We start from the raw sequence: 25,510 nt of genomic DNA on the forward strand, positions 1-25,510 counted from the left end.
TCTTGTTTGCCTTTACCTTATCCCTCCTTTTTTAATTTTTCAATTAAAGTTGACATTCAGTATTATTTGATATTAATTTTAGGTGTACAACATAGTGGTTAGATATTTATATAATTTAAGAAGTAATCCCCCTCACTAGTCTAGTACACACCTGACACTATACAGTTATTATCATATTATTGACTATATTCCCTATGCTTTACTTTATATTCCCATGACTTATGTAACTACCAGTTTATTCTTTTTAATGCCTTCACTTTTCTCACCTGGTCCCCAACCTTCCTCCCATCTATCACCCCAAAAAATCTAGTACCCATCTGACACCATACATAGTTATTAAAATATTATTGACTATATTCCTTATGCTATACCCTACATCACCATGACTACTGTGAAACAACCAGTTTGTACTTTTTAATCCCTTCCCCTTTTTCACCCACCCCCTCCACCCTCCTCCCATCAAATGTTCTCTGTATCTATGAGTTTGTTTATTTTGTTCTTTAGATTCCACATATAAGTGAAATCACATTGCATCTGTCTTTCTTTGTCTGACATACTTCACTCAGCACAATACCTTCAAAGCCTATCCATGCCACTGCAGATCCATTCCCTTCCCTGGCTGAGCAATATTCCATTGTATATATGTACCACCTACTCTTTACCCATTCTTCCCTTGACGGACACCCAGGTTGCCTCCACATCTTGGCCATTGTAAACAATGCTGCAATGAACATATGCAGCATTGTGGATGCACACATCCCCTTGAAGTAGCGTTTTAGGTTTCTTTGGATAAATACCCAGAAGTGCGATTACTGGGTCTTTCTTTGTCTCTTGTTATAGCCTTTGTTTTAAAGGCTATTTTGTCTGGTATAAGTATTGCTACTCCAGATTTTTGTTTGTTTGTTTGTTTGTTTCCAGATTTTTGTTTGTTTGTTTGTTTCCATTTTCATGAAATATCTTTTTTCCATCTCTTTATTTTCAGTCTTTGTGTGTCTTTTGACCTGAAGTGAGTCTCCTGTAGGCCTTGTTTTCTTATCCATTCAGGCACTGCATCTTTTGATTGGAATAATTAATCTATTTACATTTAAAGTAATTGTTGATACATATGTAATTATTGCCATTTTATGATTCGTATTTTTTATTTATTTTTTCATCTTAAAGAAGTTCCTCTAAGATTCCTTGTAATACTGTTTTAGTGATGATGAACTCCTTTAGCTTTTTTTTGTTTGGAAGCTCTTTATCTGTCCTTCGATTCTAAATGATAACCTTGCTGGGTAGAGTAATCTTGGTTGTAGGTCCTTCTTTTTCATCACTTTGAATATTTCATGACCATCCCTTTTTTTTTTTTTAAGTTCATTGGGGTGACAATGGTTGGTAAAGTTACACTGGTTTCAGGTGTACAATTCTATAATACATCATCTATATATCATATTGTTTGTTCACCACCCAGAGTCAGTTCTCCTTCCATCACCATGTATTTGATCCCTTTTACCCTCATCTACCTTCTCTATCCACTCTTACCCTCTCGTAACTACTAAACTTTGTCTATGTCTATGAGTTTTATAGGCGCTCCCTTGTAAGTAATTAACTGCTTTGAAGATTCTCTTTTTGTCTTTAACCTTTGGCATATTGACTATGATATGTCTTGGTGTGGGCCTCCTTGGGTTCATCTTGTTTGGGACTCTCTGTGCTTTCTGGGCTTGTATGTCTATTTCCTTTGCCTCGTGAGGGAAGTTTTCTGTCATTATTTCTTCAAATTGGTTTTCAGTTCCTTGCTCTCTCTCTTCTCCTTCTGGTACCCCTTTGATGTGAATGTTGGTATGCTTGGTATACTGGAGGCCCCTTAAACTTATCCTCATTTTTACGGATTCTTTTTTCTTTTTGCTGTTCTGTTTGGGTGTTTTCTGCTACTTTGTCTCCTAAATCACTGATGCGATCTTCTGCTTCATTCAATTACTGTTGATTCCCTGTAATGTATTCTTCATTTCAGTTATTGTAGTATTCATTTCTGACTGGTTCTCTTTTTATGTTTTCCATCTCCATTTTTATGTTTCTTATCTTTTTGTTGAAGTTCTCCCTGAGTTCATTGAGCATTTTTATAACAAATGTTTGGAACTCTGCATCTCGTACATTTCTTGTCTCCATTTTGTTTAGTTGTTTTTCTGGAGCTTTGTTCTGTTTTTTCATTTGGGACATGTTTCTTTGTCTCCCCATTTTGGCCTCTTCTATGTGTTTGTTTCTATGTATTTTGTAGGGCTGCTATGTCTCCCAGTCTTAGTAGAGTGACCTTATATAGTAGGTGTGCTGTGGGGCTCAGTGGCACAGTCTCCCTTGTCACCTGAAGGTGGGTGCTCCAAATGTATCTTTTGTGTGGGTTGTGTGTGTGCCCTCCTGTTGTAGTTGAGCCTTGGTTGTTGTTTGCACATCAGTGGGAAATAATGATCCTTGGCTGATTGGTTGGGAGGACTGACTGTGACTACAGTGGAGGAGGTTGTGCAGGGGCTGACCCTTTGGAGCAGGATTCGCTTTGTCAGGGCTCTGGTACCTGTCCAGTGTGCCCTTTGGGTGTGTCTTCCCTGGAGTCAGCTGGGTGTTGCTCTGGCTGGGTCCAGAGCTGGAGACCAGGCATGCAATCCCGGGGTCTCCTAGGAGGGTCCCCACTGTAAGCCAAATTCAGCCATAGCCTGTGCCCTGCCCAGAGCCATGTGGCATAAGCCATAAAGCAATCTGCAGATGGCCACTGGCCACACTGGGCTTGGAGGTGCCTCAAGAGGCCAAGCTGCAAACCAAGGCTGGCTATTGCTAGTGCTGGGCTTGGGGCTGCTCAGCCAGAGGTGTGGGACACACCAAAGCCAGATTCTGCTTGTTTGGATTTTGTGGAACTTTGAGAGATTTTAGGAAAGTCCACAGCATGAGTCATGACAGGCTGTTTATGTGGAAAAGCCACTGGAAATGGCTTGGATGTTCCTAAAAGTTGGGTAGGGTGGCGTCTCAAGGAATCAGGGCGAATGAATAGTGTTAGCCAGGTTAATGGAGACTCAGATATGGTGGCCACCTGTGTTTGCACGCTGGAAATGAGGAGGGCTCAACCAAGAAACAATGGCTTCTGCCAGCTCCTCCATTTGGGAAAAAGCTGCTCCTTCAGCTCTCGCTCTGAAGCCAGACAACTCAGTTCCTCCTTTTATGTATGTCCTTGGCCCCTTTCAAGGTGCTGCCCCAGAGCTGGAGCTCAGAGTAACGAGTCTGTAAATTTGTGTGCAGTCCCCTTAAGATGAGCGCCTGGAACTACATCCACTCTTGTCTCACTCTGCTACAATCTCTGCTGGTGTTTACAGCCAGAATTTATGGGAATTTCTCTCCCTGGCACTGGAACCCTGGAATGGGGAGTCTAGTGTCAGACTGGACCCCCTTGCTTCTCCGGAGGTGGGGGACCTCCACAGCTGAGATATCCCTCCCGATTTTTAATGGTCACATATGGGTGTGGTACAAGCCTGTTCCATGTCTCCGTCCCTCCCACCAGTCTCAGGTGGTTTCTTCTGTATGTCCTTCAGTGTAGGGCTTCTGTTCAGCTAGACTTCAGGCTATTCTCAATGATCATTATTCTGTAATTTACTTGTAATTTTGATGTGGTTGTGAGAGGAGATAAGCACAGCATTTACCTACTCTGCCATCTTGACCAGATCTCTATTATGTTGATTTTTATACTCAGAGCAATAGAAAACCATGAAGGGTCTTAGCAAAGAGTTGACATGATTATATTTGCACTCTAATGCAGAGAAGTGATTGAAGGATTCCAGAGAGGAGGCAAAGAAAGCAATTAGGCAAGTTGGTGCTGACTCCTGGCAGGAGGCCATAGTTTCTACCCTTAAGGTCCTCTCTACAGAGCTGCTTGAGTGTCTTTACAGCATGGTAACTGCCTTTTCTTAGAGCAAGTGATCCAAAAGTCAAGGCAGAAACTGCAATGTCTTTTATGACTTTGAAAATCACACACTGTCACTTGTTCAATATTTTATTGATCACACAAGTGAGCCCTGATTCAATGTAGGAGGGGATTCACGGAAGGCGAGAAGCATTGGGGCCATCTTGTAAGATGGCTACCACAAACTAAACCCTGTGGAACTCCAACATTTCATTGCTGGGTAATGTATTATGGAGGTGCAAAGGAAATTGAGAAGCAGTATAGGGAAAGAGGAAAACTAGAAAAGTTGTGAAGAGACGTCCAGCAGAAGGTAAGGAAGTTTCAAGAAATCTACCAAAAGAGCATGTTAGGGGAGAATTGAAAAATATCCTGTGGATTTAGTGATATGGATTAATGGCCAAAAGCTCTTTCTTCATAATATGATTTAACATTTATTTTGACTCACCTCCTCTTATAACCTTTTTGAAAAGCTTTTTCCATATTTTCTTTGATCTTTCTTATGAATTTATGGATGTTTTCATAATGCTCCCCTAAAATTCTACCGATATTTTGATTGGAATTCTGTTAAGTTTATTATTTTGTTTGAGAGACAGATATTTTTACGAAGATTAGGCTTCTCTTTAAGAAACCTAGCATATTTCTCTGAGTGTGTAAATTTTCACTTAGATCACCTAAAGTGTGGCAATTTAAGAAATGATGATATCAATATATGTCATATATGGTTATTATGTTTGTTGTTGCTATTATGAATGGCATCTCTTTCCCACTCCCAGCATAGTATTTTTATCTAGAAGCATATTACTTTTTATCCTCCATTTTACGCATAAGGAAACAGGTCCAGAGAAGATAGGTGACTTGGCTATGGTTACAGAGCAGAAGAGTTGGTAATTGTAGATCTTGGAGGTCCAAATTTTATTGTGATGCATTAATAAGAAATCAAGTTGCTCACCCTTTCAAACCTTTTTAAAATTAATACCACCTTAAATATCACTGTCTTTGTGTCAGATTTCAAAGTAGTAATATACATTCAAAGCACATCTTCAGTTTTTAGCATTGTTATTTTCATAGTGTCATGTCTTGAGGAACTGCTTCTCATCTCCATTCAATTCTCTCAAGACCTGATTCCTACCAGACAGGAACTATTTCTTCTTTGAGGTCTAAATAGACTTAACAACGTATTGCACTGAATAAATATTTAATGAAGATTGAATATTTACTCTGTGGTGGATCAATTATTCTTGTTGATTATCTGAGGAAAGCTTTTTTTAATGTCATATAGTAGGTTAAGAAATTTGTTTTCCTGAATATCGTTATTCAGTGCTAAAGTTTGTTTCAGTGATATAACAATTCATTAGGTTTTTTCCAGTTGTCTATTTTTCCTGGTTTATATATGCAGTTTGAATTTTTATGTTATCTCAAATACAAATCTGAAATTCATTGACCTAGTAGTATGCAATAAAGTAATTTGCTGTGAGGGTAAGGTTTTTCTAGAATTTGTGGTACTGGAACTCTGAAAAATGGAACATATTTGTTAATGAGGTATAAGAATATTAGTGGTGCATTTTTTAATGGGAGAAATATAATTTTTATTGATAATATCGCCAAAAACATAAATCAGTCTTTCTTTTTCATTAACAAAAATTTGTATTTCTTGTACTTTATCAGACGTATATTTAATTTTATTCTTTCAGACTTTTTTTTAACTGCAAGATTAAATGAAATTTACATTTTCCTGTGGAATCTCTAAATTTATGGAGTTAGTAGAACAGCTTGAAAAATTTCAACTTGTAAAACTGCAGTCACTATAGTGGAATCATTTAGTGCAAGTTGTTAATTGTTGCATTCAGATAGAATTTATCAAAAGTCAATTAGAAAAACAAACTTCTCTAATTTAAATGAAAATAGAAAACAATGAACAGGTACGGAAAATGTAGCATATATTTTTCATTCTTTTTCAACACTATTAAACATATGAACATAATTTTGAAATAGAGATTTCATGCCTTTTGTCAAAATATTCTCCATTGTTAAGGAATAATTTCTTTGTGTTTTACATTTGACAACTTCTGGCTCCTTTATTTCAATTAAAACTGTTGACATTGTTTGGTGTTTATTTTACTACAGGAAAATTGTGTGTGTGTGATGACAGTTATAGTACATGTTTGATAAGAAGGGTAGAATAAATCAGTTGAGTCATAGTGTTATGATATCTGTTTTTAAGGTCTCTTTGACCCAGGAGTCTGTGACCTGTGAAATCTCCACTTTTTTGGATTTGTTAAGATACTTTACAGTGCAAGGATTTAAATTTAGATGCACACCACTGCAGGAGGTTGCCTGATGTGGCCCAAAGTGTAAAGCATATATCAAGGTATGAATTGGAAAAAGTTTAAGAATTTCTGACAACAATTAACATGTGAGAAGACAGAGGCTAAAGTGAGGAAGTTTCTTTTCTTCTTCAATTTATATCAAAGAGAACCTGAAATTTAACCTGGTATTTCCAACGGTCTGATCACTCAGCAGCATTCCATTTTGTGAAGACATCGCCAAGAAAATGTACCCAAATTTTGAGTTACAAATTGTTCTTGCATCTGATTTGAAGGGGCATATGAGTTGCTTATAAGGTATTGCAGATCCAAAGCTACACAAATGTTGAGACTTGGGGGAGGTTTCCAGTCAGTGAAGGGAAGCTTTCTAGACTTTACAGCTCTGTCCAGAGGCCAAATGGGAGATAAATCACCGCTGGCCACCTCTCTTATTATTGAAATGGTTCAGCCCTGGGGTTTAACTGAAGGACTTATAGGGTTTTGAAGTGCAAATAGGATGGTGAAGGGTAAACCCTTTTAGGGTTTCATTTTGATGGATTTTTTTCCTGTGTGGATTTCTGGCACTGACTGTGATCTGGAAGGGGCCCTTAAAAAAGAAAAGTTGTTTTGTTTTTGATCAATCAGGCAATAAGAACTTTCCACAGGGGTGTACTTTTCCTGCATACTATCGATCCTATTGTGTTTAAAAGTAGGTCATTTAATTGGGTCTTCTTTGAGCCTTGTCATTCCAAAGTCACGACTCTTTCTTGATATTAGTGCCAAAGTTTGAGAGTGTTGAAGGATGTGGTACTTTTGGATCAGGAGTTTTGGCAGGTTACTTAGGATCACTGTGTTAAAGTTGTCTAGCTAAAGATCAAGTCCATATTAGAACAAGTCCTTTATATACTGATAAGTATTCTATAATTATTTAATCTTTTTCCCATTGAGTTATGTAATTGTACATATTCATTTAATTATTTTGTATGAATTCTGTCTTGCCAGCATTAAAATAAAAACCAGAAAATTCTGAGATTGTGTAATATTTGTACACTCTTATTTGTACAGATACACTGAAGTATTTGAGGAAATAAAGGAGACATGAAAAATGTTAAGAAAGAGATATGTTGTTTTATCAAGTTGAAAATTTTTTTGCTCCACAAACAATTCAAACACAGGAGATAAAATCTTTTAAATTTTATGTTTTAGAAAAATGGGGAACAGATGAGGCATTAGTGTCTCCAAAGAAAAATAATTATAACTTAAAGGCATTTTTGTGCAAAATTTTAAAGAAAAATTTAAATATTTGTATTAAAGAAACGCCATTGTAAATACTTACATTTCTTCTTAGAAATACGGTTGACAGAACTCTTCTTCAGCATTTGGCTCTTTATTTTAGATTTAACCAATATTTGTATCATTTACCCTGTTTGAAAATGATAATGTATGTAACTGCAGCACAGATTTTCCTCTGTGGTGCTCACTACCTTTTATAAAAACGAATTGTTAATCTCCATAATTGACATCGATCACACGATATTCTTAATTGCCTTCCCACTCAGTTTTTGTTTTTCTGTTTTTCAAAACTTTCCCTTCACTGTATTTATCTAAATGTTAAAGTTAAAATTAAATGAAATGTTAGAGTTTAAATTTTCCTATTGCTGCATGAAGATTTTAAATAAGATTCTTAAAGAAAGCAAGAACAAAAAAACTGTAGATAGCATCAAGCAGAGTCCTTTCCATCTACAGCGTCCCTGTCATTAGTTTGTTGCTGGAAGATGTTAAAATGACCTTTCCTTTGTTAGAAAAAAGATCTGTAGTCCTTCCCAGAATCCTCTTTTTAACTGTCTTTTGAACCTGAGTTGAGGTTGTCTGATGAATGAATGGTGAGCTTTTTTATGAGCTACACATATTGTTGACTTTGTGTCACACGTTGCTTTTTAATTTCTAATGTGTTTTTAATTTGCGAAGCATGCATATGCCTTTCACAGCAGACTTGAGTCAGCATTTCTGAGTCCAGAAACCCCTGTATGCAAACAAGACGAATCAGGTTTAAGAATGCTGTAGCATAAACCTTAGATTAACTGAAACACACATGTGAATGAATTTCACTTTCAATATTGTTAAATAAAAAAAGGTACTTGACAAAGGCTTTTTTTCCCAAGAACTTCTCTATCCTCCTGGCAAGTGAATTGCCCCAATATAAAAGCATTGAGAGTGGGGGTGGGGGGTTGTGAGCCATAGAGTGAAAAGGCAATCCACAAATAATCACTCTTTTCTGCCTTTGACTGTGTCAGATTTGTGTGTGTGTGTGTGTGTGGCAATTGTTTTCTTTTTTGCTTAGAAGAGGTTTATGGTCCAATGTCTGTCAAGTCAGCCTCTGTCTTAAGGTTGCAGTTGTATTTCTCTCTGGAGTTCCTAGAGGTGATGTTATCTTTTGTTCACTCAGCAGTGTGGTGGTTCCTGAGAGCATCTGTCACTTTAGGCATTACAAGATGGATGGGTCTCCAGTGAACTGCTGGTTGAAGCAAATGGTGAAAATAAGAAAAGACAAGGGGTTTCAGGGTCTGCAGAGAGGACAGACAACAAGGAAATACTGTTTGTTAGAAATCAAGAGTAAGCTGAGCAATAGAGTAAGAGAGAGCAAAGATGGATCATATGTCATTTTATAAACAACTTGGAAACAGTCTTTTGGTGGCTATCGTGATCTGAGGGGGACATCTGCATCATGGTAAACAATTCTGTGCTTTGAATTTGCAAAGTGTGTTTGGACGTTCACGTAAAAGTCTGGGAAAAGTGTTGGAAAATTACAATGACATGGAATGTTTTATGTGAAGGTGTTGCTGTTTGGAGAATTAGTAGTCTTTTAAAATGTAAAGATTTAAAAATGTTTTAATCTTTAAATTTTTCTTTATATTTTCTTTTTTTCTCCTTCCTCTTTTTTTCCTTGTGAGCAACTGTAGATATTAAAATGTTTGAAAAGTTTTGGCCACATAACTAACATCCTTATTATTAATATTTATACTGAAGCTTCTTTGATGTTTTTGCAGGGGAATTCTGAAAATTCTAGTCCATGCCATAGGGAGGCTGGGGTCAGATTTTAAGTTATTTTAAGTACCCTTCTACTTAATTTAATGGGTCCTTTGATGAAAGAAAAAATATCTAATTGTTTTTGATCTGTCAGAACAAGGAAGATATTTTCTGTGATATTTAGAAATTCATTTTGTTGGTGAAAGTCAAATTTGTAAATCCTGACTGCTACGGAGTCCCCCCTATGTAAGACAAGGAACAGGAAGGAACTTGGCTAGAGAGTAGGAAAGGGGAAGCGGTTGGGGGGTGAGGGAGTCAGTGTAGTTGAAAAAAAATGATTTTGTCAAACTTTTTGGCATTCGTCTATGAAAAAGACCATAGGTTGAAAGGCAAAGAAATTAAGATGATTAGAAGCTTTAAACTATACAAATGGTAGAGTATCTTCCTTCTCTATGGGTGTAAATAATAGATGAAAGAGTAAGAGTGACAACAAAGGATCAGGTCGTTTAAGAGAATGTGTGCAGCCTGAATAGGGGTCTGTGGCCCAGGGCCAAAGGTCTTAGCTTTGAGTGTAATTAGAAGAAAACACAAAAATGTCATTACTAGCAGGTGAAGTATGCAGCACGTGGCTAAAAATTAGCAATTTTAGACTCTGAAGCTATTGGAATTGGATTACTGACCTTTTTTAAAAATCATTAAGGTCCTTGTGGAGTCATATAGTTTCATGGGCAGTAATGCAGTTTGACCTTGTTGACATATGGGGTAATCTTGGGTTTGGATGTGGGTAGCAAAACTCGTGACCTACAAAAAGATGTCTATTTGTGTGTGGGTGGGTGGGAATTGCATGAGTTTGAAAATCTGGGTGTTGCATTTTTAATTACTCTTTAGCCAAAAGACATTCTTCTGTAAGAGAGGTAAGATCAAGATTTTTATTTCAAAATCTAAAATGGTGCTTTTTTTTTCTCTTTCCTGTCTTCCAAGATGGCATAAAAGAAGAATAAAATGAAAAAATTTTTTAGAAAAATAAGTTAATTCTACTTTAAATATTTTAGTGCTGTAAATATGCATATTATATATTTATAATAGTCTTAGGAAAATCCTCTTTTGTTTTCTTTTTAGACACAGTAACAAAGGAATAGAAACACCTCCAAGTTATATATAAAAATCAGTGACCAAAGTTTTTATTTCATTTGATACTTTATGACTATGTTTTCTAGTTTTCCATGCAGTAATTTATATTGAGTATAATCTACCTAGAAAATAGAATAATTTGCACAATGTAATTTTCAACCAGTTATATTATTGTAATTATTTAATTTCTTCTAATACACTGCTCAAAAGGGTAGGAAACAGTAGCTCTTTTTCTTCTTCCAGGCATTTTTTCTTGGAAACTATTAAAGCATTAGTTTCACAAAGTAGAGAATAATTTTAATTAATATTAGTTGTGTCTTAAATTTTTGATAGTTCTTTGAGGAGATAAATTTTCGCCAAGTATCAGAGATTATAAAATACAAACTTTATAATAGGAAAATTATCTTCTACTAATTTTATATCTAAAAGTAAAAAAAAAAAGTCTGTTGTCTTTTAGCATTATGGTAACACCTGTCAAAAAGGCAGACTTGACAGATTTAGTCATTTTACACTTTGTGGGGAAAAATCTTAAGAACAACAGAAATTATTTTTGAGTATATATAATTAGGAGTGATTATTTTGTGAGTATTTAAGAAGGAGGAATATCTGTATTTGCCAGTTATGATATGTACAGAGTTGTGTAAGACTTTGAAAATTCATTTCTAATTATAATTTTTGTAGAATTGTAGGTATTTAGATTATTGTATTCTGGAATAGAATGCATTTGGAAATTAACTCATCTTTATGTACATATTTTTATTTTTTATGTTTTTACAGGTGCAAAAAACCTTTAAACAAGTAAAATCTAGGCAACAAGCTCCCTGAAGTGTTGACATCCCAACTTAATCATGAACGTGATTCAAAAATGTTAATAAATAAACCAAGGTATTGTACAATTATAATATGCTCCCCAAATTTTTCAAGATCAAATTTGTTTTATGAAGTTATATTTAGAATTTAAATAAAGCTACTATAGTTGGTCCTTAAACTGATTAACCAGATATTTCTATGAACTCTCCTTCCATTTCCTCCCCTCTGCTTTCTTCTCCCTTCCCCCATCTTCTCTACCAAAAGAAAAAAAAAAGAAGAAAAAGAAAAAAATATTCAGCGATAAGTTTTTTTCCTGTAACAGCCTCTGTATTATATTTCTTATGTACCTAAATTAAGACAATAAGAATTCTGATTTTGATTCCCCTTTGTTGATTCTGGTTTTATCTTTCAAATTGTCTAATAAGAGATTACTATTAATTGTTATATTATTGTCCTCTTCAGAAAACCCCAACCATGTCTAATGACCGCATATATTTAAAATCTTTATCATGCTGCACTACCCTGAGATGTGTGTTTTAAAATTTTTATAAAAAGTACTTTTTCTATTTTTAAAATGTTTGTAATTTAGAAAAGAAGAAAGGTAATACTGCTTTTCCACCCACCCCCTGATGTCAAAGAAAATCAAAAGTTTGCTTAGAATTGAACACTTAAGGATACTGTTTTAGGTAGCTCTTGTCCGTTAGGGCATAACCCAAGATTGCCTCTCTTTTTGGAAGTTTCAATGTGTTTAAATAGCCTGGCATTTCCAAGAGAGGCCAAAGATCTTTTCCTCTTTTATGACCCGTCGTATCCTTTTGAGGCCAAAAAGAACAAGAGGGTCATTGCCACTTCAGCCTGGTCCCTGTTTGTTCCTTCATGGTGACCACGCAGATCCTGAAACCTAGTATTGGCTTAACATTTGGGCCTGTAACATCTGGAAAATGGTCCGAGAGGGAGCTAAGGAGACAAGAGAGAGAACTGTTGCGTTTTGTTACACCAGGTGCTAGGAGGAAGCAACATTCGCCTTTTTGATATGGGAGGCAAATTCTGTGGGCCCTGGAGTTAGGCTTCAACAATTGAAGAGGTCAAAGGACAGCTGAGAGGGGTCAGTGAGACACCATGGGGTGTATTTTGTTACTTAGTAAAAGGAGCAGCCTTCTAAAACCTTAAAGGATTCTCTTGAAAATCTGTGTTGTGAAAAGGTTTTATGAGTCTCACGGCAAAAAACTCCTGATTTATCTAAGGAATGCTTGCTTTTGTCTAATGGAAGGATAATCCTTACCAAATGTTGGCAAGTACTATAAGAGTCAATATAGGTCTGAAAGAACAGTTAGGGTTTGAAGTATACTTTGCTTTCCAAAATGTTCATCATTTTCATGTCTGTCTCTCAGTGAAGAATTTTGCACTGTTGAAATATCACTTTTTTCTTTCCTCTGAGCACAAAGTAGGGGAGAGAGAGGGGTAAGGAATGAGCCTACATTAATTTAAAAATTATTCTAACAAGCTTTGGACTGACCCACAAACAGGATTCTAAACCTTTAAAAACATCAACACTTTCTAACTCTAAAAGTTATTAAATTTATTTTAACATATAAAGGGAATAAATGGTACATGAAGTGTAATGTTTCTGGATTACGGAAGATCTTTTTAAAAAATGTAGATGTATTTCATAGAAGTGGGTATCAGTTGATGGATAAACTTAAACCTTGTGTTTCTTCCTGAATGTGTTTCTTGCGCATTTTGTAGTTTAAGAAGAAAATAAATGTTAAAGCCAAGAATAGAGAATTTTTTTTTTTTTTAAGAATAGAGAATTTAAAAAGCAAATATAATAAAGTATTTTCTTTTTGAGGAGTAGAGAAGGGGGAAAATCTGCATGTTGTAAGAGCTCACTTTCCCATAGCCCATGACCTCAATATACCACTTATATGATTGTGGATACCTTTGAAAGGTGTTGGCCACTGGCTGCTAGGTAGTTAAAGGGGACTATTAGAGGAATTTGGCAGTATTTTGATGTTCAAATTTATACCCTATATACGTGTGTGTGTGTATGTATGTATATATATATGAGTGTGTATTACAATATGTATTTGTATGGGGAAAAAGATAAAATGATGAAAAGTATACAATAGGCTTTGTTTAGCACTTCCTCACTAATTTATAAATTTACAATTTGTGAATTGTGTGTGTGATTTTTTTCATTTCTTTTTAATGATTAGTCATTTTAAAGCAACATACTTAAATGCTAAGTATGCTAAGTGCAATGTGCAGTGTGTTCTATGTCTATTTTCTCAAGGTTAAAGTGCCTTTCAACAACTAATTTAGAAACCTAAGTGTAGTGACTGATAATTGCCTAGAGAAAACCCACAGCTGTTTAAGTAGCATTGAAATTGTGGCAAAACTGACAAATACAATTAGCAGTGTTAATAAGATAAGAAGTTGGAAAGAGATCGGTAGATGACAGAGTGGAAAGATGAAGGTTGCAGGAGTAACAAAACCATATAAACACACAATGTTCATAGTTTGCTTTGAATTTCCAATGATTTTTCTTTTAAGCTAAATCCCTCTTTTACTACTCTGAATAACCAGGAAAATGGATGTTTTGCAAGTTAAATAATTCAGATACATTTGTTCAGTCCCTAACACATCTGATTTTGAAAGATGATAGACAGCTGTTTAGCACTCGTATACAATCAGATTTTGCTGATTCTAAGGCACAGTTTTATTTGTAGTGCTTTTTAGAAGTCAATTTTAAATGTACTTCTATTTGACTGTAATTACTGTGAGTGGGAATTCCTTTACCACTCTTTATACCCTTGTAATTCTTATTAGTCATCCAAATACATTACAGAGGGGACCAAAGCCTTGTTTCTAAATTTAGTGACCCAGTATTACCAAAATCTGAAAAGTCTTTAATGTGTTATCACAAATTATATTTATCTGGTTAATGTGTATAGCCCACTTTCCAAACAACTTCTTAGGAAAATTAAATGGGGATAGGTAAATAAGAGAAATTCGATGAATAGTATATGAAAAAATATTTAGACGTCTGTGCCATTCTCATTATACTTTTAAAGTGTCCGGTGAAATTTGGAAAATAATTGTAATATCTTTTGAAATTCTACACTGCATTTGGGAAATTGGCTTTTTCCTCTAGTATTTTATGCAGATTTTAATGATTGTTGTGATAAATCTCCATAAGTTTGTTCTCTGAAACGGTAGAGACTGTGGACTCTCTGAGTATGGCAGCCTTGATGGATGTGGTAAGCCACACTTTGGAAGCATTTCTCGTTATTTAATGTTTTCTGTTCTGGATTATTGACTCTTCTCCCTGTTGAAAAATTGGTCTCTGGTGACATGGTAGAGGTCACACGTTGCCTATTATTGTTTTACTTCTTTGATCTTACACAGGGATTGCCTCTGGTAATTATACTAGCTCCAGAGAGTCTTGATGAGATGTGTTTATTTTACAGAAGAATTTCTGGTATTCCAAGGAGGAAGAAAGTAAAGATTTCCAGTAGTCACATGTAATACTTTGTTACAAAGGAAAAGTAGCATTGTACTTTATCTTTTAATTTGACAGTTTTAATAATTATTATTAAATTAGCTGTCATATTATAGTAATTATTTCTATAACAATTTAAGATATATTGCATATCCATAAATATATTGGTAAAAATGGTTAATTATAGAATTAAGCTATTAGGGCTGGGTTTTTATTTCACTGCCAAAAATATTTTTGGCTTCAGAAACTGTCAAAAGAGATTCATCCAGATTTAAATGTACAGAAGTATTAAAAGAGGTTAGAATTTTTATTTTTTAATATGTTTGCATTTTCTAAAGATTTTCAGCAAGGAGGATGGACAAAAATGAAATAAAACACTTCTGTTTTGAATGCATGGTTAGCTTTGTGCTTTTTTGGAATGTGCTTGGGAGAAGATAATATCTCCTCAAACCCATTTAATGTATAATTGGATAAGACAAAAAAGCTCAATGTGTTATTGTTTTTAAATTCAATTCCCATTTTAATATTTTCTCCCAAGAACTCACAATCTAATAGAGGAGACAGACAAATACAAGACCCAACTCTTAAGAGTGACAGATGTCAATTTAGGAATACATGATATGTGAAAGGAGCACAAATGAGAACTGTGAATATATGTTTGTTTTTAATTTTGGATGATAGACTGACTCTACAAGAACTTACAAGAACCATGCTTGATTTCTCTGTCTAATAGTCACACATTATCACTCATCAGTGAATATTTTTAAGAGGAGAGGTGTGTAAGCAGTAATGCCTATAACAAGTAATTTTCTTACATGAAGTCAAAGAATCTGCTGGCAATAAGGGACAGTAATGTTTTGTATATATGATTGTAAAATTTCCTAATAAATGAATTACATATAATATCAAATAGCAGCTTTTGGAACTTTTACGTTGAGAGTCATTTGTTCTTAGGACAGTGCCCCCAGAATCTCCTGTGGTGCCCAACACACCAGGGAAGGAATGTATCCTGCTTTCCTTAGTATCCTCAGTGTAGCGCAGTGCTTTAAAAAAACTTACTATTACTTCTAACATTTTCTGCACATTTATTTTGTGTCAGGCACTATTCAAAAAACTTGATATGTGTATAAAATCTCATGTGTCTCACAGAAACCTGTGATATTGATTGTTTTACCCCATTTTACAGATGAAAGACCAAGTAACTTACCCAATATCATACAGGCGAGTGGGTGCAGGATTTGAATTAAGCTCATCTGACTCCAGAGCCTATGTATTTAACCACTTCGATAGTAGGATTTCTATAAATGCTGCCTGACTGGGTGGATGATTGTTTGTTTGGAAAGTAGGTGACAATATCTGTAGAGAAAAGAATAACAGAAGGCTGACAGTTGTCTTTTTAGTACTATGCCTGGTACACAGACAATAAATTGTGCCTTAAAAAAATAATCTCAAACCAAAAACAACTACACACACATACACCACACAAAATTTATCATCTTCACTCTCACCCTTTTTCTATTTCAAATAGTGTGTTTTAGTGGAAAAAACATGGGCTTTTGAGTCTAAATTTGAATCCTAGTTCTATCATTTACAAACTAGATAAGCTTGGCTTATTGCAGAAACTAGTCACTTGCTCTATCCACCTGTCCCTCATTCTGAAGCTGCTTATTTCCTTTTGATTTCATTTACTTGTTCCTCTGTCCTGTAAATGGAAGTTAGCTCTAGAGGTTAGACTACCTTTATTACACCTATTGGCAGGAGTACTTCCTAGATGTTTCATGTTATCTCCCATGGGGAGGCACACAGTGTCTCATTGCCTCTCTATTAGTGATGCTAAACTTGATCAGTGGGTTCAGGAGGTGTTAGCTGACCCCTCCATTATAAAGTCCCCTATCAACTTTTTAATCTAATGGTATCATTTATTGTCATTGAAGAGATGAATTTTGCATTAAGGGTTTCAAAATGGTAATTTTGTAATTCTGTTGTTCTTCCTACATTTATTATAGCTAGAATTCTTCATTAAAAAAATAAAAACTCTTTCTCAATAACCAGGACTATTTGGTTACTTTGACATACAGGAAGAACAGGATAAATGCTTCACTCTTAGAGTTCAATTAGGTGCATTTTGTTTTTATTCTCCAAGAGGAATACTCTCCTTTTCTCCTAGAACATCAAAATTAATGTGTGAGTTTTCGCACTTTAAATATGCTTCAGTCATCGCATTTATTCTCTTTTATGTTCAATTTCTCTAATCTTTGGCCTGTGGGAACACTTCACGTTGATCCTGTGTCTTCTGACATGACCCATTAGTCCTTGATAGCTTCGTTGCTTTCTGGCACAAGATGCTGAAGGCTCATCTTGGGTATTTCCTGCCCCAGACCTGGAATTGGCCATACCTTCAAGGAGCCTTGATTCTTCTCAGTGGGAACAGTATTAGTAAACCACAATCAGCGTATTAGGAAGTACTTATTGTTATTGAATTGTCATTGCTTCTTGGATTTTTCAGTAGACAAAGCTTGGAAATACAAATTTGAAACCTTTTTAAGAAGTCAGTTATTACTTAAATAATATATACGTCCTCATCTATCTGCTTTGTAGCCTAACTTGCTGTTAAACCAGGCAACCCTAAAGTAGTGTCTTGATACAGTTCTTTTTCTTTTAGCATGTACATGATTTGTTTAACTAGTGTTTTTCTTGTTTTGTCACTAATTGTGATGATCCTTTTAAAAATACTTTTTTCCCCCTTCTTCCCCTTCTTTCCTGCTCCCCCTCCCCCACTCCGGTTCAAGCCGTTGTGTCTCAGTCTAGTTGTGCTGGACACAGCTCCCTGCTCCCTGGCCCATGCCAGTATTATGAGCCTTGTGCTCCCCTGGCTGAGGCATTTGGTTGCCGGTCATCTGTCAGCCGCTCACAGCAGCTCAGGGCAGCTCACAGCAGCTCTCACCCGCTGCCGCCCGCTCACGATGGCTGCTGGCCACTCACACTGGCTGCTGATCACTCAAGCTGGCCACCGGCCGCTCATGGCAGCTCAGGGCAGCGCTCGGTAGTCCACGGCAGCTCACGGCAGCCCATGCCAACTCCAGCTGCTCACTGCAGCCCAGCTCCAGGGAGAGCCGTTGTTCACAATCTTAGCTGTAGAGGGTGCAGCTCACTGGCCCATGTGGGAATCAAACGAACCACCTGAGCCACAGGGCCGGCCCTTAAAATACTTTTTAAAAAATTATTGTTTATTTTATTCAGATAGTTCTTATTAAAAGTCAATGAAAATATTTATACTTGGTCAAAAGAGAAACTTGTTGAGGGATTACAGTTGGGTCAGTACAAATGTATCGTAACTGGGGGAAATAATTTTGGAGTATTATGCTACCAGGTAGTAGTAGAAATTCCAACTGTTAATGAAACGTTCTTAATCAAAGCACTGGAATGAATTTTATTTTCCCTGGAATCCTGAAGAACCAGCAAGAGGGTGGGAGGGGTGTTAACTTTGCAAATTCAGTTGTTGTTACCACTTTTTTGACTAATAAGTCTGTTTTTTGAGGCTCCAAATTTTTTTTTTTTTCAGTCTTAGTTGCAAGGGGGCGCAGCCCACCATCCCATGCGGGAATTGAACCAGCAACCTTGTTGTTGAGAGCTTGCGCTCTAACCAACTGAGTGATCCAGCCACCCCCATAAGTCTGTTTTATAAACTACTTGTTCAAGGACAGCATTGAACTGTCAGTGGCAGGGACAGAACTCCATACTAAGCACTAAAGAAGTCTAAGGTCATTTATTAAAATGAGCACTTACGTTTTCATTTGGGTTAGAGTTGGCCACTTCCTTTCACTCTACCAAGTCTGTTCATAGTTACTTCTTTTTGTCTCCGTCTGAGTATTGCTAATGCTCTTGTAGGATTATGTGTATCTTCTATGATGGTGAAACTTGATCACCCATTTTTATGTTGATTTAATATTTTTATTCAACATGATACTTATTTACCCTGTACATATGTATCTGTCACATTACTCCTAAAACTATCAGGGGGAGGATTGAGATTAGGCAGTACTCCCTATATAATTGAGCATTTCTTTATTAAACTAAAACGATTGCTTGGAGAATGTTGGTTTAGAAGATTTTCAGTGATGAAAGGAAGATAACTTCTTGAGCAGGTAATAGATTAAGAAGAGGCAAGATTTCCAGGCATTTGGTGCTCTAGAGAAAGGCTAAAAGTCCACCGTTGAAGTTATTCCATTGTTCTCCATGGATGAGAAATCCCGTGATTGACTGTGCTAGTTCCTAGTAGTTTTCTCACTTCAGCAAAGAAGAAAGGTGAAATGGCTATTGGATTTTGACTTAGATGTATAAACTAATGACACAACATATTTCTCTTTCATTCCCACCCTGTTTTGATGATGTGTGGTTCTGTTAAAAATGAATTGCTTTGAGCTTTAGGAAATTTAAATGTTTATAGTTGTACTGGTTGGAAGTCTCAGAAAATTTCATTTGATAGACTTTGTTGATTTCCCTCCACTTACAATTTTTAATTGGGTAATGTACATATACTTCTGCTATGTCCTTTTTATAAAAAGGGAACCTAGTAATTTAGATCTATGGCATTTAGTTTCTTAATACCTATTATGAGAAAGGTTGCCAAAATATGATTCTGGCTTTTCCTCCAAATCATAGCGATCTCTGATAAAATGACCCACTCTGATGGAAATCTCTGTATTCTATTCACTGCTACTAGTAATTGAGTAAGAAGACCTTCTTTACTATATAGAGGCAGCCCAGACGCACCAAAATCGCCTATGGAGCTCTTGTGTATAAGTCTGGGAAACTTGAGAGGAGGATTGTGATGTGCTGTGCATCCCCCCTTCTCTGCTCATGAGTCATCACCACTGGGTCTTGGCTCCCGCTACTGCTGAGCCCAGACACATACTTAGTCCTTCTCAACCAGTCCTCGAGGGAGTCAATTGAAGTTGGAATTCCAGATGAAATGGAATATTTATCCCTCACTGTTGGGAAAAGTGAGGCTAAGATACTCTCAAACTTGCCTTTCTTGAAATGATTCCCCCATGTTGAGCCTATATAGTACTCCGGGAGTGCAGGATTTGTTATCACACGGCTAGATATTGAGTGAGTCCTGATTCCAACCCTTACCAGTTGGTGATAGGAGGCAAGTCACTTGGCTTCTCCAAACTTCAGTTTTTTTCATCTATGAAGTGGGAAGAGGTCATACCTACTTCAGAATACTGAGGATTAGATAAATAATCTTTATAAAGTGCTTAGTATACTGCGTAGCTCAACAGTTCTGAAACTTTTCTTCTTAGAACCCCTTTAGACTCTTAATCATTGAGTTTTGTTTATGTGGATTATATTTATTAGAAATTAAAACTAAGAAATTTAAAAATATTTATTAATTAAAAATTACCAATAATAAACCCAGTATTATCAAAATAAATAACATATTTTATGAAAAATAACTATATTTTCAAAGTAAGTTAGTGATAAGAGTAGTCTATCTGCATTCACTATGTTGCAACATCACACATCATGGAGCCTCTGGAAAATTTTCCTGTACACACATGAGAGAATGAAAGTGAAAAAGGCAAATAATATCCTAGTAATAGTTTGAAAAGAGTTTTGACCTCATGGACCCCAGAAAGGGTCTCAGGGACCTCAGACCATACGTTGAGAATTGTAGACAATAGTTAACACCCGATAAATTGTAGTTATTATTCATATATATGGAAAATTTTTTAACTAGCAAGTACTATATAAATATTAGTGATAAGAATTGAAGGCCATGGCTTTAAAACTTCTTAGTATAAACTTTTTTCGAAGGGTCTCAAATAACAATGTGATTCAGATGGAGCAAAATAAACAACAGTGTTTTTTCAAAAATGCTAGTAATACATAAAGGAGTTCTCTGAGTATAAAAGGCTCATATCTTGCCTTCAGAAATTTATCAAGTATATTATCCTAAAGCTTTCTTTTTTTTTTTTTTTTCCCAGAGAGGAATTTTCTTTCTCCCTAAGGTAATAAGATCTTAGTAGAGAGAGAGGTAATTAGAGAGTTACTCTGAAACCACTGATAGAGTTGGTATGGGGTTATGGTAGCCCACCAGTTTTAAGGTGGAGATGTCACCAGGTTGGGCTTCACAGTTGACAGGTCAGTCTTGATTTACTGGATGGAGAACCTTGACATAAAGCATATATTACTGTTTGATTCTCAGATCCTTTAAAGTGGCTTTTTCAAATGCGTTTGGACTGAAAAAACAAAAACCAAATATGATATAACAGATCATTTATACAGTTTGTCTGAACAAGAAATATACATATAATTCATATCCTAACAAGATATATGGATGTAGTTTATATCAGCTATATGTGTACTTTGCAGACATATGATCCTCTAATTATATCAATTTCCTCCTTTCTTCCTCTTTGTCTTTGGGGGTGGTGGTGTAGACCATGGGGAATTCATATGCTGGGCAACTGAAATCTGCTCGATTCGAGGAAGCTCTCCACAACTCCATAGAAGCGTCTCTCAGATGTAGTAGTGTGGTACCACGGCCAATTTTTTCCCAGCTGTATTTGGACCCTGACCAGCATCCATTTTCATCTGCAGGTAAGTTTCTCAATCCTACACAGCTTTCACAAGAAGTGGGCCTTCCAAAACCTGGGGACCTCTGAAATAAATTGGTAAATTGTTAGAACATGCTAGTCTCTCTGTCTTTAGATGTCTTTCAGAACTATGAGTTTTGGGTTTTTTTTGGTTATTTTTCCTAAACATCTTTTCATTAAATTAGCTTTGATTTATTTGCTCACCCAGATGTAAAACCCAAGGTGGAAGAGCTGGACAAAGACTTAGTTCACCGCTGTACTCAGAATGGAAGCCTGGACTTTTCTAACACTCTGACAGTGAATGAAATGGAAGATGACGAAGATGATGAAGAAATGTCGGATTCAAATAGCCCACCAATTCCCTATTCACAGAAACCTGCCCCAGAAGGGTCTTGCACTACAGACGGTGGGTTTCAGATTTTTGTTTCAATCTCTCTAATATTGTCTGACTAGTTTCCAGTCATTACATGTGATACTCAAGGCTGGAAACCAGTAATTACCGAAAGGAATGAGGAAAAATTATGTTCTTACAATATTTCCTGTGACTTCATAGCTGGTGTCTGTAAGAAAGGCAAGTATTATCACCCCATCTTATAGATGAAGGACTGAGATTCACAGCAGTTGATGACTTTTCAAGATGGTATGTGGCAATGGCAAGCCTGGACCCAGGTCAGGGTTTTAACAGTATTTTCTGCAAGAATGGTACTACTTTAGGAACTCTTTTAGTGTTTTCCTACTTCTTTCTTTTCTACCCTCAAAACAATAACAGAGATAACAGATGTTTTATACTTACCTTTTCCACTTATTTTAAACACTCACCCAATATATTGTTTTCTATAGAAGAGAAAAATGTATGTATTTTGATTTCTACTTTATCCATATTAGCTAGAGTATAACTTTCATACCAGCTGATTTGGACCTGGGGTGATTCCAATGCATGCAAATCTTTGGGGTCGAGGGGGAAGAGAAAGAAAAGGAGAAGGTGGGGGGACAATTTCAGGACATTGCCTGTAAAAAGCTTGAAGTGCAAATAATTCGTATAAACTAGAGATTCAAATCTGTAAAGCCAGATGAATGAGTTGGCGCTGTTTGGAAGTTTTATTTTTCTCCCTGATGTTCATTCTCTCTCTCATTCTCTCTCTCTCATTCTCTCTCTCTCTCTCTCTCTCTCTCTCTCTCTCTCTCTCTCTCTCTCTCTCTCTTTCTCGCTCGCTCGCTCTCTCATTCTAGAATCTGATAACCTACAAAAGACTCAAAATCCCCTACCTACAGGGATTTGGAAAATTGAATAATCCTCCTTGCAGCTTATCTATGCCTGATTCACTACAAGTGGTCTCTAGCAATTAAGGACCACTGTTCTTTGAGTTAGGCCTGCCTCTAGCACATCATTCCTTATGAATTTACTTCCGCATATGATTGGTTTCTTTTGCCCAGACTTACAATAATATAGTATAATATATATATCGATTTATTCATTATTGATGTAATACACGTCTTAAACCTGGGAGGTGACTGGCATTAGGTTTCCATTTACCTGTTTTATATCCATTTTCATGCCTTTTAATTTGATAAGTCAATTTATATTTATCAAGTAATAGCTAGAAGTTGAAATAGTGCTTAAAATATTGTTGGGTTGTCATTAAGAATCTTATTATGTGTAAGAATTAAATAGAATAGTAAAAGCTTTACAGGATCATTTTGAAATATTTTATACCAAAAAATGGGGGAGAAGTTTCCCTGTTTTCCTGTGCGCTAAATTATGTTTTTAGATTGCCTTTTGGTGTATCTGGCACTATTGATATTATATATAACCAGATATGGAAAGCCGTTTAGGACTTCACCGATATATAAACTCAGTGATCTAGCAGATAGCAAGTATTTCATGAATTTTAAAACATGAGAACACTAATCTTACCATGTAGAGATTCTGTAAAGTATAAGGGAAGGGTAATAGTTATTTTAAAGATAAAAAGAAGAAACATACTAATTACATGTCCATTTTTCTTTTTTCCCCCTTTAATTCACCTGGGGGCGGCCATTAAAAGCAAAAAGCATAGTTTATAATTTGATAATATGTAGTTCATCCATAGCGCTTTCAATTTCAAAGGCAGAACAGCCCTGAAATTTTCCTTAATAAAATTGACAGTGAAATAGGGCAATATAATGGACTTGTTTCAAGGGACCACCTTCCAGTCATGGGAAATCCTCTATTTACCTAAGGCTTAAAGGAAGGTGAAGCTATTTTTAGAGGCAATTTAGATAAGCAGATACTTAACACCTGATGGGCTTCTGGGGGTTACCATTCAGATGTAAATTTTGGTTGCTAATTTCTTATGTAAATTATTGGAATAGTGTAGGTTCCTACCCTGCTGGGAGGCAGTTGATTGTCTAAAGGGGTGAAGGGCAACCAAATTTTAGGCCAAATTTACTTTACTTTGTGTTTATAGCTGTTTCAGTAAACTTTCCCCTCTCCCCATTTAGATTACTCTGTAACCTTCAAGATGGAGATAATTGGAGAATGCAAATCTGGTTCTGTGAAGTGAAAACTTTGGCTATTTTCTTAAGGAAATGCAGATGAAGTTTATAAAGAAGAGCCTTCTTTTTTCTTTTTAATTAAAATCATTTGCTGCAAGAATCTTGGTTTTAGGGCAACATTTTTATTCTAAAAAAATGAAACTATTTAAGGGACACTTTTGTCAAATTATTTATATACCCATCTCAATGATAACTTATCTTTCTTTCTTTGCGTACTCTTTCCCAGATCTTCCAGTAGCTTCTAAAAGAAAAATCAGATCATTCTTTCAGGATTAGTTCCGGTGTTAATTCAGAATTACCCTACAGGGGAGTAGTAATATTCTTTTCATTTTGTTTGAGATTTTAATTAGGATTTAATATTTAATCTTTATTGGGTAAATAATCTGACATATTTCTAATAGTGGAAAAAATAGAACCACCTGCTACACCAGATATTTGGATCCTATAGGTCTTGAAATATAATCACGTTTCATAGATTCTTTAGCTATCCACTCTTTACAGATACACACGCTTATTTTGAATCTATAAAAAAATAAATTAAATATTGCTTTTTGCATGATTTTTGTAATTGGAGGTCCTTGATGATATATTTTGTATATAATAGCTAGTCTGAATACCAAGAATGAGGGTTGGGAAGAAAGTTAGTTAATAGATATCAAACAAAAGGCTAGACCCTTTGCAGATGACCATGTTCTCAGAACAACTACAAACTGAATTTAGGAACTTTTGCTTGATTTTGCAACCATTTTTGCCCTTGATTTCTTCCTGACCCTGTTCATCGACTCAGCCTTGCCTTCTCTTTTATTCCTATTCTTTTTCCTCTTAATTAAATTGGCTGTGCAGCATGTGTTGGTAAGTAACCAAAAGGCAAGAAGATGAAATAGGACATTTTAAATAGACTTTATGTTGTTAAGAATAGTTTTAGATTTACAGAAAAATTGAGAAAATGATATAGAGTTTACATGTATCCCTGCAGTTTCTCCTATTGTTAGCATCTTACATTAATTAAAGTCCATAGTTTGAGTTTCTTAGTTTTTATGTAATGTCCTTTTTCTGTTTCAGAATCCCATCCAGGATACCACATTAGATTTAGTTATGTTTCCTTACACTCCTCTTGGCTGTGAGTTTCTCAGACTTTCCCTGTTTTTGATGATGACTGACAGTTTCAGGAATTATTGGTCATGTATACTGTAGGAGATCCACTGTTGGAATTTGTTTGATGTTTTTCTCCTGATTAGACTGGAGTTATGGGTTTGGGGGTGGCTATGACCGAAGGAAAGTGCCAATTTCATCATATTAAATCAAGGGTACGTTCTATCAACATGATTTATGATTGTTGGTGTTGACCTAGATTACCTGGTTGAGGTAGTGTTATTTCCACTCTTTATCTCTTTCCAAACCATGAAAAGATGTCACTATGCTCAATCCATACTTACGGAATGGGGAGTTATGCTCCGCCTCCTTTACGGTGGAGTATCTACATAAATTATTTGGGATTCTGCTGCATGGGAATTTGCCCTTTCTCCCCTATTTATTACTTTTTTTGAATCATTTATTTATATCATTATGTACTTGTGGATATTTATTTTATTTTGGGGCTATAATGCAAAACTATTTTGTTGCTCAAATTTTTCCATTGGGTGCAAGTTCAGTTTATTCCTGTGCTTCTTTTACATACTCC

At 35.8% G+C, this 25,510-nt stretch overlaps 1 protein-coding gene across 9 annotated transcripts in view; it reads left to right on the forward strand.

The window, feature by feature from the left end:
- The window catches only part of GREB1L (GREB1 like retinoic acid receptor coactivator), a 257,946-nt gene that overhangs the window by 115,027 nt on the left and 117,409 nt on the right, over positions 1 to 25,510 (forward strand). For 7 of the 9 annotated variants that reach the window (XM_074340251.2, XM_074340246.2, XM_074340252.2 and 4 more), the window contains 3 exons: positions 11,158 to 11,265; positions 21,139 to 21,298; positions 21,503 to 21,700. In XM_074340251.2, the coding sequence (XP_074196352.1) occupies positions 21,142 to 21,298; positions 21,503 to 21,700 (355 nt within the window). In that variant the 5' untranslated portion in view covers positions 11,158 to 11,265; positions 21,139 to 21,141. Of the gene's footprint in view, positions 1 to 6,175; positions 6,288 to 11,157; positions 11,266 to 21,138; positions 21,299 to 21,502; positions 21,701 to 25,510 lie in introns of those variants that run through there. The other 2 variants (XM_074340248.2, XM_074340250.2) reach the window with 2 other exon arrangements.

Source organism: Rhinolophus sinicus, chromosome 4 (assembly GCF_057876585.1).
Source record: "Rhinolophus sinicus isolate RSI-liver-muscle chromosome 4, RSI-T2T, whole genome shotgun sequence".
NCBI classification, from domain to species: Eukaryota; Metazoa; Chordata; class Mammalia; order Chiroptera; family Rhinolophidae; genus Rhinolophus; species Rhinolophus sinicus.